At 40.5% G+C, this 17932-nt stretch overlaps 1 protein-coding gene across 1 annotated transcript in view; it reads right to left on the bottom strand.

Annotated features, from left to right (window-relative positions):
- Positions 1–12146: 12146 nt before the first annotated feature.
- Positions 12147–17932, bottom strand: part of CA10 (carbonic anhydrase 10) — a gene marked incomplete at both ends in the record, with an annotated part of 622237 nt that continues 616451 nt past the window's right edge. The window contains 3 exons of the mRNA XM_082679881.1: positions 12147–12169; positions 13692–13866; positions 16899–17053. Coding sequence (XP_082536007.1) covers positions 12147–12169; positions 13692–13866; positions 16899–17053 — 353 coding nt within the window. The remainder of the gene's footprint in view (positions 12170–13691; positions 13867–16898; positions 17054–17932) is intronic.

Below are 17932 nucleotides of genomic sequence, written 5' to 3'. Positions count from 1 at the left end.
CAAATACTACTGCTTCTTTTATTTAAAAAAGGGAGATTTGTTATTCAGACTCTGGGCTTGTTGATTGAAGATTGGGGAAGAATAAGGGGGCTGGGGAGCATTCTAAGACCATCCAAAAAAGTTATTATGCACAGGGTTTGGGATGTGATTCTGAAAAGTGAAGACTTGCTAGCTAACACTTCCTCTAGGCTCCCATGGACCCACCTTACAGGAGAGCCCTCCTCTGAGTAAGTCCTTCAGACAAGGATGTTGTTCGCAACTTTGCTGCATGTTGGAATCATCTGGGGATTTTTATAAAACCCTGACACCATCAGATATTCTGACTTCAGCAGTGTGTAGTACAGCCTGGGTACTGGAATTTTTAAAACATCCCAGAAAGTCTAATGTGTAGCAAAGTTTGGGAGGAGCTAGTGGGAATGAGCATTTGATTTACAGTGGTTTTCACATTTGAGTGTGCATCAGAATCACTTGGAGAGCTTGTTCAAACACAGATGGCTGGCCGCACTCCCAGAGTGCCAGTGGGTCTGCAGGGCCATCTAAGAATCTGAATTTCTCTACAGCTTCCCACTGATGCCAATAGTCAGGGCCACACTTTGAGAACCATTGGCTTAGAAAAGCTGGGTCTGGCTTTACCACTTAAGAGCTATGTGACCCTGAGCAGATTCCCCAATCTTTAAGAAGTAGTTTCTGCATTTATAACATAGCAATGGTGATTACCTTATAGGTTGTTGTGTGGGTGAAATAAGATGATATTTGTATGTTGTTTAGCATAGGGCTTGGCCCACAGGAAATGTGTAACCCATGGTGGATTTTATTAATACATTTCCTTGGCTGGGGTCTTGACAGATCTTTCCTTGTGGTCAATTGTGCTAATTGGTGAATGATGTTAAAGTGAGTTTCTGCTCCTAGAGATCCCGCTTTTAGGCTTTCTGGAACAGGAAAACTAGGATACTCTTGTTAACTATAAGTGCTCTGGGGTCCAGTAGGGTAAGGGCTCCCCCAGAAGTGTTGGCATGTTAACTGATAGTCCTCAATCAGACCCTTCAGCCTGGTGTGGGTGGCTATGGGCCATGCTTTAAGACTGTGCTCCTGCCCAAACACCAAGTGACCCTCACATTCCAGATACAAGTGGTGCAGTGAGCTGTGGTTGTTCTGACATCACCATGGAAACCCAACTTCTACTGAGGGAAGTGGGAACAAGGCCCTAAATTGTCTTGGAAACCACGAAATACGTCCTTGAGTGTGGAGTTGTGGATCTCCACACTATGACTTCTCTTTTTCTCATACAATTTGCCCAGAACTCTCTTCTGTGTATATTTACCTCTCTCCCCTATTCTGCTAAGGAGGGAACTGAGTCTCAGCATATATTTTCTTGCAATGTCTTGTTATCCTCCTCAGGGGGAAGGGATGTCCATGTAAGTCTGTGGCTCTAATGGGCAAAACCAGCTGGCCTTCACACACAGCAGAGCACAGCAGCACTGCTGCCTGCCCTTCCTGAACACCATGGACCCAAATTGTAAGAATGTATTTTTGTTCCTTGATGACTTCACCAGGCCAACTGTCAGGGGGCTTTTGATGCTTTTTAAAACTTCTTTATTTTTTAGAGTGGTATAAATCCAGCCAATCTTTATTACTTCTATGTGGTTTGAAGACAAAGTTCTCCAATTTCCATTTTATAGTTTAGGAAACCCAGTGAGTGGGAGAAAGGACATTTCAGATGGGCCCAGGAGGTGGGAGGCAGGCTAGTTCACTCTATTTCGAGTTCTCTTTGGCCAGAGTGAAATTCTGCCTGTGGCCAGGGACCCCAAAAGGTGAGAGCCTGGTTTCCCTTTGTCTTCCCTGGGCTGAGAACTGAATGAGAGACAGAGTGAGGGAATGATAGAGAGTCTGTGAGAGGTCATTTTATCCAAGTCACTTATGGATAAGGACACTGTTCCAGGGAGGGCAGTTGACTTGCCCAAAGTCGCAGAAGATGCTAGTAACAGAACAAGTCCTAGAAACCCAGCCCCTTGTCTTCCTTTCTCATTGGTGCTCTTTCCTTTTTGTCCTGACATACTTTAGGTATTTACCTATGTGCTGCCTGTTGGGTATCTATTGCTATCATTTGGCATTAATTTTTATTTTTTATTGGAATAAAATTGCTTTACAACATTGTGTTAGTTTCTGTTGTACAGTGAAGTGACTCAGCTATATGTATACCTATATTGCCTCCCTTTTTGACCTCCCTCCCACTCCCACCATCCCACCCATCTAGGACATCACAGAGCACTGAACTTAGCTCTTGTTCTATAAGCAGTTTCCCACTAGCTATCTATTTTACACATGGTAGTTTATTTATGTCAAACCTAATCTCCCAATTTGTCCCACCCTCCCCTTCCCCACCATGTCCACATGTTTGTTCTCTATGTCTACGTCTCTATTCCTGCCCTACAAATAGGTTCATCTGTATCATTTTTCTAGATTCCACATATATGCGTTAATATACAATATATTTTTTTCTCCTTCTGAGTTACTTCACTCTGTATGACAGACTCTAGGTCCATCCACATCTGTACAGATGACCCAGTTTTCTTCCTTTATATGGCTGAGTAATATTCAATTGTATATATGTACCACATCTTCTTTATCCATTCATCTTTCATTGGACATTTAGGTTGTTTCCATGTCCTGGCTATTGTAAAAAGTGCTGCAATGAACATTGGGGTACACGTGTCCCATTGAATTATGGTTTTCGCAGGGTATATGTCCAGTAGTGGGGTTGCTGAGTTGTATGGTAGTTCTATTTTTAGTTTTTTAAGGAACCTCCATGCTGTTCTCCATAGTGTCTGTATCAATTTACATTCCCACCAACAGTGGGAATGTAAATTTCCACACCCTCTCCAGCATTTATTGTTTGTAGATTTTTTGATGATGGCCATTCTGACTGGTGTGAGGTGATACCTCATTGTAGTTTTGATTTGCATTTCTCTAATAATTAGTGATGTTGAGCATCTTTTCATGTGCCTCTTGGCCATCTGTATGTCTTCTTTGGTGAAATGTCTATTTAGGTCTTCTGCTCATTGTTTGATTGGGTTGTTTCTTTTTTTGATATTGAGCTGCATGAGCTGTTTGTAAATTTTGGAGAGTCCATTGTCCATTGCTTCATTTGCAAATAGTTTCTCCCACTTTAAGGGTTGTCTTTTCATCTTGTTTATGGTTTCCTTTGCTGTGCAAAAGCTTTTAAGTTTCATTAGATCCCATTTGTTTATTTTTGTGTTTATTACTCTAGGAGGTGGGTTAAAAAAGATCTTGTTGTGGTTTATGTCGAAGGGTGTTCTTCCTATGTTTTCCTCTAAGAGTTTTATAATGTCCAGTCTTACATTTAGGACTTTAATCCATTTGGAGTTTATTTCTGTGTATGGTGTCAGGTAGTAGTCTAATTTCATTCTTTTGTATGTAGCTGTCCAATATTCCCAGCACCATTTATTGAAAAGGCTGTCTTTCCTCCATTGTATGTTCTTGCCTCCTTTGTTATAAATTAGGTGACCATATGTGCATGGGTTTACCTCTGGGCTTTCTAGTCTGTTCCATTGATCTATATTTCTGTTTTTGTGCCAGTAGCATACTGTTCTGATTACAGTAGCTTTGTTGTATAGTCTGAAGCCAGGGAGCCTGATTCCTCCCGTTTTGCTTTTCTTTCTCAAGATTGCTTTGGCTATTCAGGGCCTTTTGTGTTTCCATACAAATTGTAAATGTTTTTGTTCTGATTCTGTGAAGAATGCAATTGGTAGTTTGATAGGGATTGCAATGAATCTGTAGATTGCTTTGCAGAGTATAATCGTTGTCACAATATTGATTCTTCCAATCCAAGAACATGGTATATCTCTCCATCTGTTTATGTCATCTTTGATTTCTTTCATCAGTGTTTTATAGTTTTCTGAGTACAATCTTTTGCCTCCTTAGGCAGGTTTATTCCTAGGTATTTTATTCTTTTTGTTGCAATGGTAAATAAGGTTGTTTCCTAATTTCTTTTTCTGATTTTTTGTTTTTAGTGCATAGGAATGCCAGAGATTTCTGTGCATTAATTTTGTATCTTGCAATCTTACCAAAATCATTGATTAATTCTAGGAGTTTTCTAGTGGCATTTTTAGGATTTTCCATATCATGTCACCTGCAAACAGTGACAGTTTTAGTTCTTCTTTTCCAATTTGTATACATTTTATTTCTTTTTGTTCTTTGATTGCTGTGCCTAGGACTTCCAAAACTATTTTGAATAAGAGTGGTGAGAGTGGACATCCTTGTCTTATTCCTGATGTTAGTGGAAATCTTTTCAGTTTTTCACCATTGAGTATGATGTTTGCTGTGGATTTGTCATATATGGCCTTTATTATGTTGAGGTACTTTCCCTCTATGCCCACATTCTGGAGAGATTTTCTCATAAATTGGCGTTGAATTTTGTCAAAAGCTTTTTCTGCATCTATTGAGGGGATCATATGTTTTTTATTCCTTAATTTGTTAATATGGTGTATCACACTGACTGATTTTCATATACTGAAGAATCCTTGAATTCCTGGGATAAATCCCAGTTGATCATGGTGTAGGATCCTTTTAATGTACTGTTGGATTCTGTTTGCTAGTATTTTGCTCAGGATTTTTGCATCTATGTTCATCAGTGATATTGGTCTGTAATTTTCTTTTTTTGTGATACCTTTGCCTAGTTTTTGTATCAGGGTGATGGTGGCTTATTAGAATGAATTTGGGAGTGTTCCTCTGCAATTTTTTGGAAGAGTTTGACGAGGATAGGTGTTACCTCTTCTCTAAATGTTTGATAGAATTTGTCTGTGAAGCCATCTGGTCCTGCACCTTTGTTTGAAGATTTTTAATTACAGTTTCAATTTCATTACTTCTGATAGGTCTGTTTATATTTTCTAATTCTCCCTTGTTCAGTCTTGGAAAATTGTACCTTTCCAAGAATTTGTCCATTTCATCGTGGTTGTCTGTTTTATTGGCATATAGTTATTTGTAGTATTCTCTTTTAATCCTTTGTATTTCTGTATTGTCAATTGTAACTTCTCTATTTTCATTTCTAATTTTATTGATTTGCACCCTCTCCCTTTCTTTCTTGATGAGTCTGGCTAAAGGTTTATCAATTTTGTCTATCTTCTCAAAGAACCAACTTTTAATTTTATTGATCTTTGCTATTGTTTTCTTCATTTCTATTTCATTTATTTCTGCTCTGATCTTTATGATTTCTTTCCTTCACTGACTTTGGGTTTTCTTTGTTTGTCTTTCTCTAGTTGCTTCAGGTGTAAGGTTAGATTGTTTTTGAGAGTTTTCTTGTTTCTTGAGGTGAGATTGAATTGCTGTAAACTTCCCTCTTAGAACTGCCTTTGCTGTGTCCCATAGGTTTTAGGCTGTTGTGTTTTCATTGTCATTTGTTTCTTTGTATTTTTTTATTCCTTCTTTGATTTCTTCAGTGGTCTCTTGGTTATTTAGTAGTGCACTGTTTAGCCTCCATGTATTTGTGTTTTTTACAGTTGTTTCCCTGTAATTGATTTCCAATCTCATAGCACTGTGGTCAGAAAAGATCCTTGTTATGATTTCAATCTTCTTAAATTTTCCTAGGCTTGATTTGTGAACCAAGATGTGATCTATCCTGGAGAATGTTCTGTGTGCACCTGAGAAGTATATTCTGCCACTTTCAGGAGGAATGTCCTATAAATATTAATTAAATCTATCTGGCTTATTGTGTCATTTAAAGCTTGTGTTTCCTTATTTATTTTCTGTCTGGATGATCTGTCCATTGGTGTAAGGCAGGTGTAAAAATCCCTCACTATTATTGTGTTACTGTCAATTTCCCCTTTTATGGCAGTTAGCATTTGCCTTATGTATTGAGGCACTCCTCTATTCAGTGCATAAATATTTATTATTGTTATATCTTCTTCTTGGATTGATCCCTTGATCATTATGTAGTGTCTTTCCTTATCTGTTGTAAAAGCCTTTGTTTTAAAGTCTATTTTAACTGATATAAGTATTGCTACTCCAGCTTTCTTTTGGTTTCCATTTGCATGGAAAGCTTTTTCCATCCCTTCACTTTCAGTCTGTATGTGTCCCTAGGTCTGAAGTGGGTCTCTTGTAGACAGCACATATATAGGTCTTGTTTGTGTATCCATTCAGCCAGCCTGTGTCTTTTGTTTAGATCATTTAATCTATTTACATTCAAGGTTATTATCGATATGTATGTTCCCATTACCATTTTCTTAATTGTTTTGGGTTTGTTTTTGTGGGTATTTTTCTTCTCCTTTGTTTTCCACCTAAAGAAGTTCCTTTAGCATTTGTTGTAAAGGTGGTTTGGTGGTGCTGAATTCTCTTAGCTTATGATTGTCTGAAAAGCTTTTGATTTCTCTGTTGAATCTGAATGAGATCCTTGCTGTGTAGAGTTATCTGGGTTGTAGGTTTTTCCCTTTCATCACTTTAAATATGTCCTGCCACTCCATTCTGGTCTGCAGAGTTTCTGCTAAAAAATCAGCTGATAACCTTATGGGGATTCTTTTGTATGTTATTTTTTGCTTTTCCCTTGATGCTTTTAATATTTTTTCTTTGAATTTAATTTTTGTCAGTTTGATTAGTCTGTGTCTTGGTGTGTTTCTCCTAGGGTTTATCCTATATGGGACTCTCTGCACTTCCTGGACTTGGGTGACTATTTCCTTTCCCATATTAGGGAAGTTTTCCACTATAATCTCTTCAGATATTTTCTCAGACTCTCTTTTTTTCTCTTCTTCTTCTGGGACCCCTATAATTCAAATTTGGTGTGTTTAGTGTTGTCCCAGAGGTTTCTAAGATTGTCTTCAATTCTTTTCATTCTTTTCCTTTATTCTTCTCCTTGGCAGTTATTTCTACCATTTTGTCTTCCAGCTTACTTATTCATTCTTCTGCCTCATTTATTTTGTTATTGATTCCTTCTAGTGTATTTTTCATTCCAGTTATTGTGTTGCTCATCTTTATTTGTTCTTTATTTCTTCTAGATCATTGTTAAACATTTCATATATTTTCTCAATCCATGCCTCCATTCTGTTTCCAAGATTATGGTTCATCTTTACTATCATTACTCTTAATTCTTTTTCAGGTAGGTTACCTATTTACTGTTCCTTTATTTGGTCTTGTAGGTTTTTACCTTGCTCCTTCATCTGTGACATATTATTTTGTTGTCTTTTTTTTTTTTTTGATGCGTTGAATTGTGTTCCTGTCTTACTGGTTGTTTGGCCTGAGGCTTCCAGCACTGGAGTTTGTAGGCTGTTGGGTAGAGGTGGGTCTTGGTGCTGAGATGAGGACCTCTGAGAGAACTCACTCTGATGAATACTCCCTGAGGTTCTCTGGTAGCCCAGTGGTTTGGACTTGTAGTTCCCACTGCAGGAGCTCTGGTCTGACCACTGGCTCATGAACCAAGATCTCTCAAGCAGCATGGGGTGGCAGGAAAAAAAGAAAAGAAAAAGAAAAAAAAAGGGACAGAACAATAACAAAGAGTAAAAACTAAAATAAGAAAACTAACAGATATGTTAGAAATAATAAAAATATAGATGAAACAACAACTGGCAGGTAAAACAACCACAGTTGTAAAGAAGAGGGCCTTTTTCAGAGAACTAGAACAAAAAAATTTCACAATTTGTATGGAAACACAAAAGACCCTGAAGAGCCAAAGCAATATTGAGAAAAAAAATGGAGCTGGAGGAGTCAGGCTTCTGACTTCAGACTGTACTACAAAAGCTACAGTAATCAAGACAGTATGGTACTGGAACAAAAACAGAAATATAGATCAATGGAACAGGATAGAAAGCTTAGAGAGAAACCCACACACATATGGTCCCCTTATCTTTGATAAAGGAGGAAAGAATATAAAATGGAGAAAAGATGGCCTCTTCAATAAGTGGTGCTGGGAAAACTGGACAGTCACATGTTAAAGAATAAAACTGCAACACTCCCTAACACAGTATACAAAAATAAACTCAAAATAGTTTAAAGACCTAAGTGTAAGGCCAGACATTATAAAACTCTTAGAGGAAAACATAGGAAGAACATTCTATGACATAAATCACAGCAAGATCTTTTTTGATTCACCTCCTAGAGTAATGGAAATAAAAACAAAAATAAACAAGTGGGACCTAATGAAAGTTAAAAGCATTTGCACAGCAAAGGAAACCATAAACAAGATGAAAAGACAACCCTCAAAATGGGAGAAAATATTTGCAAATGAATCAATGAACAAAGGATTTATCTCCAAAATGTATTAACAGCTCATGCAGCTCAATATTAAAAAAACAAACAACCCAATCTAAAAATGGGCAGAAGACCTAAATAGACATTTCTCCAAAAAGGACATACAGATGGCCAAGAACCACGTGAAAAGCTGCTCAACATCACTAATCATTAGAGAAATGCAAATCAAAACTACAACGAGGTATCACCTCACACCAGTTAGAATGGGCATCATCAGAAAATGTACAAACAACAAATGTTGGAGAGGGTGTGGAGAAAAGGGAACCCTCTTGCACTGTTGGTGGGAATGTAAATTGATACAGCCACTATGGAGAACAGTACAGAGGTTCCTTAGAAAAGTAAAAATAGAATTACCATATGACCCAGCAATCCCACTACTGGGCATATACCCAGAGAAAACCATAATTCAAAAAGACACATGCACCCCAATGTTCATTGCAGCACTAATTACAATAGCCAGGTCATGGAGGCAACCTAAATGCCCATTGACAGATGAATGGATACAGAAGATGTGGTACGTATATACAATGGAATATTACTCAGCCATAAAAAGGAACGAAATTGGGTCATTTGTAGAGATGTGGATGGGTCTAGAGACTGTCATACAGAGTGAAGTAAGTCAGAAAGAGAAAAATAAATATCGTATATTAACGCATATATATGGAACCTAGAAAAATGGTCAGATGAACTGGCTTGCAGGGCAGAAATTGAGACATAGATGTAGAGAACAAACGTATGGACACCAAGGGGGGAAAGCAGTAGGGGTTGGGATGGTGGTGTGATGAATTGGGAGATTGGGATTGTAATGTGTACACTGATGTGTATAAAATGGATGACTAATAAGAACCTGCTGTATAAAAAAATAAATAAAATAAAATTCAGGAAAAAAAGCTGGATAAAGCCTTGGCTTGAGGGGCGGGGCTTAGGCAGGGGCTGGGTTTAGGCGGTGGGAGGGAACTATGCTTAGGCCCCACAGGGCCAGAAAAGCCCTGGGTGGGGAGTGGGTGTTGGGCTTAGGCTCAGTGCAGCAGGAGTGTCCCAGGAGTGCCTCTGCGCTTGGAGGTCAGAGGACCGGATCCAGGATTGCAGCAGGCTCACTGGGCCTGAGTGGGTGGGGGAAATTCCCTCCATGCCTCCCCTGATCCTCCGATCCCGGAGGGACCCCCCCGCCCCCCACATCCACCTCTCCTCTACTGACTCTGCCTCCCTCCTACACCCTTAGGACCAACATGGCGTGGAGCGGGGCCTTGGAGGACAGGAGCCCCGCAGGCTTCCGGAGGCCAAGTGGGTGGGGGAAACACCAGCTGTGCCTCCCCTGATTCTCCGGTCCTAGAGGGTCCCCTCCCCCTCTGTCTGCCTCTTCTTGTCCTCCCCTATCCTCCCTCCCTCCCACGCCCCTAGGACCCATGAGGTTGGAGGGAGTCCCAGAGAATGGAGGACCAGGCCCAGGAGCCCAGCAGGCTTCCCGGAGCCTGAGTGGGTGGGGGAAACATTAGGTGTGCTCCCCTGATCTTCCAAGCACCCGAGGGTCCCTCCAGATGTGGGAACATTTCCCCACTCTCAGCCACCCCTCAGGGACACCGGTCCTATCTGGCCTCCACTTCTCCTCCCCCCTCACTCCCCCCACGTCCTACCTAGTCACTCAGGGGTTCCTCCTGTCTCCTCCATTTGGTATTAATTTGATGCCCATTTTGTGACTGATGCTAACCCCTCCCTGGAGGGGAAGGTATGGTCTCGTCTAGGAAAACCTCTAATACTTAGGCAATGCACGTGCTCTATAGTCAGTCTTTATAGAACCATCATTGCAGGTATTGTGCTAGCTGCTTTAAGTAGCTACATAGCATTTAAGTCTCATAGTTCATGGAAGTAGTTATTAGCATCCCCGATTTACAGATCAGAGAAGTAAAGCAACTTGCCTAAGATCACACAGCAAGCAGGTAAGTGGTACGGTGACAATTTGAAGCCAGGCCTAGTTGACACACTACATCACTGCCTGCCCTTGCAGGCTAAAGAAGATTCTGACCTAGAGAGGAAGCAGCAAGCCATACAAAGAAAGACTGCCACCTGCCCACCCTAAATCTTTGCAGACAGATCTGGTTTTCTGGAAAAATATGATTGCTCAGAAACAGGGTCATATGTCATCATGGTTAAGGCCATCATCTAACTAATTTTGGTGCAAAAAGTGGAAAAAATCAAATTAAGTGTATTGTTTCAAATATGAAATATCTGGCTATTTGATTTTTTTTTTCGTCATCAATAAACCTAGCCACTTGCTTAAGTTTTTGACATATTTGTGGATGTTCCCGTTTGCACAGATCCTACATGCCTGTGCTTTCCCTTCTTTCTGGAGCTGTAACAGAAAGGAAAGATGAAAGTTATTTTTAATTTGGCCACTGAATGAACAGCCAAGTCTTCCCTTCCAGCAGCTAAGCCTATATGTTTTCTCAACAGGGTATTAATTACCTGGCTCTGGGAATGACCAGACAGGCTGTTCTGGAGGCTCTGGCTGCCCTGCTGGCCATAATGCAATTGCTTGTGGACACAGCAGGACTCAGAGGCTTCAGCAGGGAGTGCCCTCCTCCTCAATAAACTCAGACACAGTACTGGATAACTTGTTACACACATTTATTGATTTCTTGACAGTAACCAAACACAGTGAGTGACCATTATAAACAAGAAAAGAAAGGCATTCATTTGTACTTTGTGAGATCCAGCTGCACCTGGAGAGAAAATACACCCCTTTCCCAAGAATTTACAAGACAAAGTGCATTCCTTCAAGGGAGCATCACGGGGGTGGGGTGGGGTGGGCGGTGGCAGTTTTGAAGTGCAAGAAATCTGTCACCTACTATCTCAGGCTGAACCTCACCTCATATGAATGATCGAGCCATGGAGTGGAGTTAAAGTTATACTTGCTTAGCAAATGCATTCCCATTGCCACAAACTCAGTAAAAACTGGCTGCAAATGAGCAAAACATGTAGATGAAGGAACAAATGAAACCAAAGAATGCAGTTGTATGGAGCCAGGGCTTAGCCTGTAAGGAAGGAGAATAGACTATAGCCAGAAAAATGAAATTAACTTGTTAAACACATTTATTGAGCTGTTAACAATAACCAAACACAATGTATGACCTTTGGAAAATAAGAAACAGCAAATGGATCAATATGATCTTGGCAAATCCTACTACACATATATGACAAAGAGGGGTAATAATTCCATTTTTTAATAGTCTGTGGTGATATATATATATACAATGTGCATCTATTCAATGTCTGTCCTTTTTTCTTTTTAAATTGTTGAGTAAACAGAAGAATCGCAATCTAGAAATGTGTCCTTGGCCAACTTTGTCTTGGCTCACCTGTCACCAGCACCCATAAAGGATCCTAGGACACTATTTGAGATTACTTGATGCAAAGAACAAAAGTCCACTTGATGCTGTCAGAGCTGTGTTTTCTCCTCTCTCTCTTTTGGAAGAATTTTGTAATATACAAGGCTGAAAATTCTCATTCGGTAGATTTATTTGTTTCGGAAAACAGTATCAAAATTGTAATCAGGTTAATTGGTTATTTTCTTCTAAGACCTCTTATGAATGAGCCTTTTGTTTCTAAAATTTAACTTCCCATCTTGGGGGCTGTATGAGTGTGTATGTGAGTAGATATATTTGCATGTGTGTGTATGTGTGTGTGAGTGCTTGTGTGTGTATTTGTGAGTGTGTGTAAGAGATATATTCCTCTGCCAAGGTTTTGCAGACAATTTTCATGAAGAAAGGGCCGATCCAAAGAGTGAATGAGGCTTGAGGGAGGAAAGAAAGAGAAGAAAGAAGGGGACAGTTTAGGTTACGTCAATTCACAGTTGTAGCATTTCACTGAGGTGGGATTCTTCTTGGCTTACTTTCCTATTTGAGGAGCCATTCATTTACTGGAAAGAGAGAGAGAAAAAACAAAACAAAACAGACAAACAACACAAAACAAGACATAATTGGATTAATTTACACACAGTTTGGGGGGCTTACTCCAAAGGGGAAGGGACAGTTTTCTAAATGTCTGCTTACTTGTATGTATCCCAACTACCCTCTCCACTTTCTTATGAACCTCTAGGCCTGAGCTATCCAATAGGGTTGTCACTAGCTACATGTGGCTAATATAAATCTAAATTAATAAATAAAATTGAAAACGTAGTTGCGTTGTCACACTAGCCACACTTCAGACATTCAATAGCCACATGTGGCTAGTAGCTACCCTATTGGACAATGCAGACACAGAACATTTCCATCCTTTCAGAAAGCCATAGTGGATGGTGCTGCCAGGGGTGGGCAAATGACAGCCAGGGGTGGGCAAATGACAGCCTGCAGGCTAAATCCAGCTGTGAACTGCTTTTGTAAATAAAGTTTTATTGGAACACAGCTACAACCATTTATTTACATATTGTCTATGGCTGCTTTCACCCTAAAACATCAGAGTGTGGCAGAGACCCTATGACTCACAAAGCCTGTATTTACCATCTGGCCATTTGCAGAAAAAGTTGGCACTCTGGGTGTGTCCCTATTCCATCTACTTCATGATTGTCGTGAGGAGCATATGAGAGCCTGGATAGGGAAGCCCTTTTGAAACAATAATGTGCTGCCTAAATATGGGGACTATGGATGTTACCAGGCAACTTTAGAAGCAGCTACCACCTCTACCTTCCACTTTATCTCTCCAACTTCCTCCACATTTCTGTCTTTAATTTTCTCTCTCAGACACACCCAGAGCCCTGGGGTTAAATGATTTGGCTGGGTTTGTATGGCTTGTTAGTGTCAGAACCATGGCAGCAACTTGGGTGTCCTAACTCCTGGTTGGGGGCATCTCCACGACACTGTCCTTCCTCCACCTTCCTTTCCATGTTGAGAGTTTATGACAATGATCAATAGGTACTTAGTGTGTAGAAGGGAAGAGAGAGGGCTGGGTGTGGACCAGAGGGTTATGGGAGGCGAGAGGCATCTTGAATGTCCCCTCTAGTAAGAATTATAGTCACTTCTAGGGACATAGCACTAGAAAAAGATACATTCATACACACACCTCATTGGGTCCCAATGGCCTGGCATCCAGAATTATTTGCTCACCTTCTAGGGGAAAAGGGGATCTATTGTGTATATAACTAAAAGTGCTAATGCTTCTAGCTGTCCTGTTTTAACACGTAACTTTGGGAACATCAGCCTCTCTGGGCTCTTCTGTAAAAAGGCAATGAAAATGCTGTCTTGCCTGAGCCAGACAAGATTTAAAGATTTGATCTCTGTCTCTGTTTAGGAAATACAGACTTTTTCAATAGAAAAGCACCATGTAAATATCACTTATAATCATGACTCCTCCAATGGGAGATAGTGCCTGGCCTTTCAGAGTAGGTGTGAGCAGGAAGACTGGGCTTGGCCTGTCTCCACTGCCCACTGAGCCACTGAACCCACCTCTATACTGAAGCTTCTGGGCCCGGTTGTTTGGACAGTCCTTCCCCTGTAAACTGAAGTTGATGTTGGTGCGGATGCAACGGTTGTTGAGTGGCTGGACGGGCCTGAAGTTGTCACTCATGCTCAGAAAGATCTGAGACGGTTGATTCTGGCTGAGCAGGCGTAAGGAATGCATCTGAGGAGAGAGAAACAACTGTGAGATCCACCCATACCAGGAAAGAAGTAAGACCATGTAGACTGTGGCCAACCCAGGCAGTGCCAGCTGTGTGGGAAAGGACACCTGAGGCCTCCACAGACCCTGATTCATGGGTTCAGTGGGTACAACCCACTGATGCCTCCATGCTTGGAGGGAGCCTTGCTTCAAGCTCCCTGGCTCCTGTGTGCCTCTGAACAAGTCAGTGATTCTCTTCTGTCCTATGACACACTGTCTGTCAAAGGAGGAAACCCAGCTGGGTGTTCTCCAGGGTCTCTTCTTTCTATCACACCTTGGGGTCCAGTAATTCAGGGAATTGTTCTCCCACATAGATATTATTCAAACTACAGTGATTGGTCCAGGAGTCAGAGCTAAATTAAGCTGGATTAATTCAGTTCCTTTTCTGTGAATATCAGGATCTGGAGCTGGACTAAAATGTTTGCAGCCATGTTCCACCCAGGACTGTGAAGCTAAAGAATACTCTCTAGCAGTAGAGGAGAACGAAGCTACGGTGCAGGAGGGAGCAGGAGAGAACAGAGAGAAAGGGCTTCTGGGCTTCTGATTCCAGGGACTTCCTGACATCAATTTCTGATCTTAAATTCCATAAGTTGACCCAGTATCTCATGGATAAATTCTTTTTCTAAGCTGAAGTTAGATGGAGGGGGTTGCTAGTCACTAAGAGTCCCAGTAAATACAGATAGCATCAGATACTTCAAATTGTTCAAATTGCTGTTGGGTTGTAAATACATATCCTGTAAAGGAGATTGGATTTGCTTCCTTTGCTTATCTTTCCTCTGAGTTTTTATAGACTCTTGCAATCATAGAATAGACTCATGTAATTTACCCCCTTCATTACAAAGAAGAGAATTCACTTCAAAGAAGTGGGGCAACAGGCTTAGGAGCTCATAAGGAGCCATTAGTAAAGTTGACCTCAGAGGCCAGATCTCCTAGTTCCCATTCAGTTCTGAGAAATACTAGCCAGCCCAACTAGGAATACTGTGAGATGCTCTAAAAAAACCCACATTCAAATATGTTTATGAAATGTTACATATCATATTGCCTCTTCTTGGAGACTGACGTGTATATCATTCTAAAGACCCTGAGAAACCTTCCAGCAATGAAATCGATTTAGCTCTTTTTATTTCTTTTTTCTCTTTTATTTCTACTTTTTTTAAAAAAAATTTTAACATCTTTATTGGAGTATAATTGCTTTACAATGTTATGTTAGTTTCTACTGTATAGTGAATCAGCTATACATATACATATATCCCCATATCTCCTCCCTCTTGCGTCTCCCTCCTACCCTCCCTATCCCACTCCTCTAGGTGGTCTCAAAGCACAAAGCTGATCTCCCTGTGCTATATGGCTGCTTCCCACTAGCTATCTATTTTACATTTGGTAGTGTCTATATGTCAATGCTTCGTCCCAGCTTAACCTTCCCCCTCCCCGTGTCCTCAAGTCCATTCTCTATATCTGAGTCTTTATTCCTGTCCTGCCCCTAGGTTCATCAGAACCATTTTTTTAACATTTAGATTCCATATATATGTGTTAGCATATAGTATTTTTTTTTCTCTTTCTGACTTACTTCACTCTGTATGACAGTCTCTAGGTCCATCCACCTCATTACAAATAACTCAATTTCATTTCTTTTTATGGCTGAGTAATATTCCATTGTATATATGTGCCACATCTTCTTTATCCATTCATCTGTTGATGGACACTTAGGTTGCTTCCATATCCTGGCTATTGTAAATAGTGCTGCAGTGAATATTGTGGTACATGACTCTTTTTGAATTATGGCTTTCTCAGGGTATATGCACAGTCGTGGGATTACTGGGTCATATGGTAGTTCTATTTTTAGTTTTTTAAGGAAGCTCCATAGTGTTCTCCATAGTGACTGTATCAATTTACATCCCCACTAACCATGCAAGAGGGTTCCCTGATAAAGCTTTTTCAAACATATTTGACCAAACCACCCATTTTGCTCTGCCTTTTGAACACTGGAGTTGTAGAGCACACTTTGGGAACTAACCCTGCTGTCTTTTCTCACTCAAACAGGTAGGGTGCATCTATAGTTAGTTTGTGCTAAGCCTTTCCAGATGCTGATTCTTTTTATTTATTTATTTTTAAATGTTTATTTATTTATTTTTGACTGTGTTGGGTCTTCGTTTCTGTGCGAGGGCTTTCTCTGGTTGCGGCAAGTGGGGACCACTCTTCATCGCGGTGCAAAGGCCTCTCACTATCATGGCCTCTCTTTTATGGAGCACAGGCTCCAGACGCGCAGGCTCAGTAGTTGTGGCTCACGGGCCTCGTTGCTCCGCGGCATGTGGGATCTTCCCAGACCAGGGCTCGAACCCATGTCCCCTGCATTGGCAGGCAGATTTTCAACCACTGATTTTTAACCACTGCACCACCAGGGAAGCCCCAGATGCTGATTCTTTAAACATAAATTTGATGAGCTGAATTGTGTACCCCCAGATTAAAAAGTTAAAGTCCTAACCCTCAGTACCTCAGAATGTGACCTAATTAGGAAATAGGGAAATTGCAGATATAATTAGGTAAGATGAGCTTATTGGGTTGGACCCTAATCTAATATGACTGATTGGGGTAGGTCGTAACCCCATTTGACTGATGTCCTTATTGTGGGGTGGGGGTGGGGGTTGGACAAAGAGACACAGACATTAAGAGAATGCCATATAAAGATGAAGGCAGACTGAGGTGATGCTCCTACAAGCCAAGGAACACCAAAGTTTTGCCAGAAAACCACCAGAAACCAGGGAAGAGGCATGGAACATATTCCTCACTTCCTCAGAAGGAAACACCTCTGCAGACACCTTGATCTTGGACTTAGAACCTCCAGAAATGTGAGGCAATATGTTTCTGTTGTTTAAGTCACCAAATTTGTGGTACTTTGTTAAAGCAGTCCTAGCAAACTAATACAATAGGCACTCCACAAACCCAGCCAGTCTTCACATCATCTTCCCCATTAGCTAAAAGACCACAGAGAAGCTCACCTGCATCCTGGTTATATAGACAGGTTTGTTCATTATTATCCAGCTTGCCGTCTCATAGCAGGGTGGGATAGTCATTGACCCATCATAAGTAATGAAACTAGAGGTCTCTGGATATAGTTCCTCTATATTAAGTCCCTGTAGTAAATATGCATCATCTAGAGAAATAAAAAAGACTTAAGAATTAGATTTCTTGAGAAAGTGCTGGTGTTGCTGATAATTTTTTCTTTTCAGATTCCAGAAGACTATAACTCTCAGGATGGGCTACAGTAACAAACAGTTCCCCAAATCACAATCACTTTAAACAAAAAAAATTCTATTTATTGCTCGGATACAAGTCCATTCTAGGTTGGCTGAGAGCTTCCTGCATGTCACTGTTGTCCATACTCTGGGACCCAGACTATCAGAGCAGCTGCTGTCTAGACCCCTGTGATTCACAATGATAGGAGGAAAAGTAAGCATGGTGGAACATATGTTGGCTCTTAAAACACTGGCACATGTTGGCACATGTCACTTCTGCTCACATTTTGTTAGCCAAAGAAATCATATGGCCAAGGCTGATGTTAGAGATTTAAGGAAGCACATTCCTCCCATAGGATGAGACAATGAATATTGGTGAACAGTAATGTGGTCTACCACAAGGAGAATAGGAAAAGCCAAGTCCTTGGTTATGGTCCCTGATACCTGGGCCCATAACATTATAGTCATAATGAAATACACAGTTAAAGGCTTTTAGGACCCGTTAAAACATTGCCTGGTCACCATCCTTATTTATTAACATTGCTTAATTAAGAGAACATTAAGAAAATATTTTTAGAAAAGTAAGTCAGACCAAATCCTACCATGAGGTTTAACTGTTAAATTCAACAACTGATTTCATTTTTGTGGCTCTCCTCTCCATAAGGCCCATACAGATAACCCTTTGTCTTATACCTATTCAAGGTATTCACACTCATATATCTTTTATTATTAAATATACTTTTTCAATTATAAAAGTAACATAAATACATATAAGACTATATGGAAAAAAGAAAGAG

Source organism: Grampus griseus, assembly GCF_964374135.1.
Source record: "Grampus griseus genome assembly, chromosome: 20".
Classification (NCBI taxonomy): Eukaryota; Metazoa; Chordata; class Mammalia; order Artiodactyla; family Delphinidae; genus Grampus; species Grampus griseus.
The sequence above is the reverse complement of the archived record's forward strand: the minus strand, read 5'-3'. Positions and strand labels throughout refer to the sequence as shown.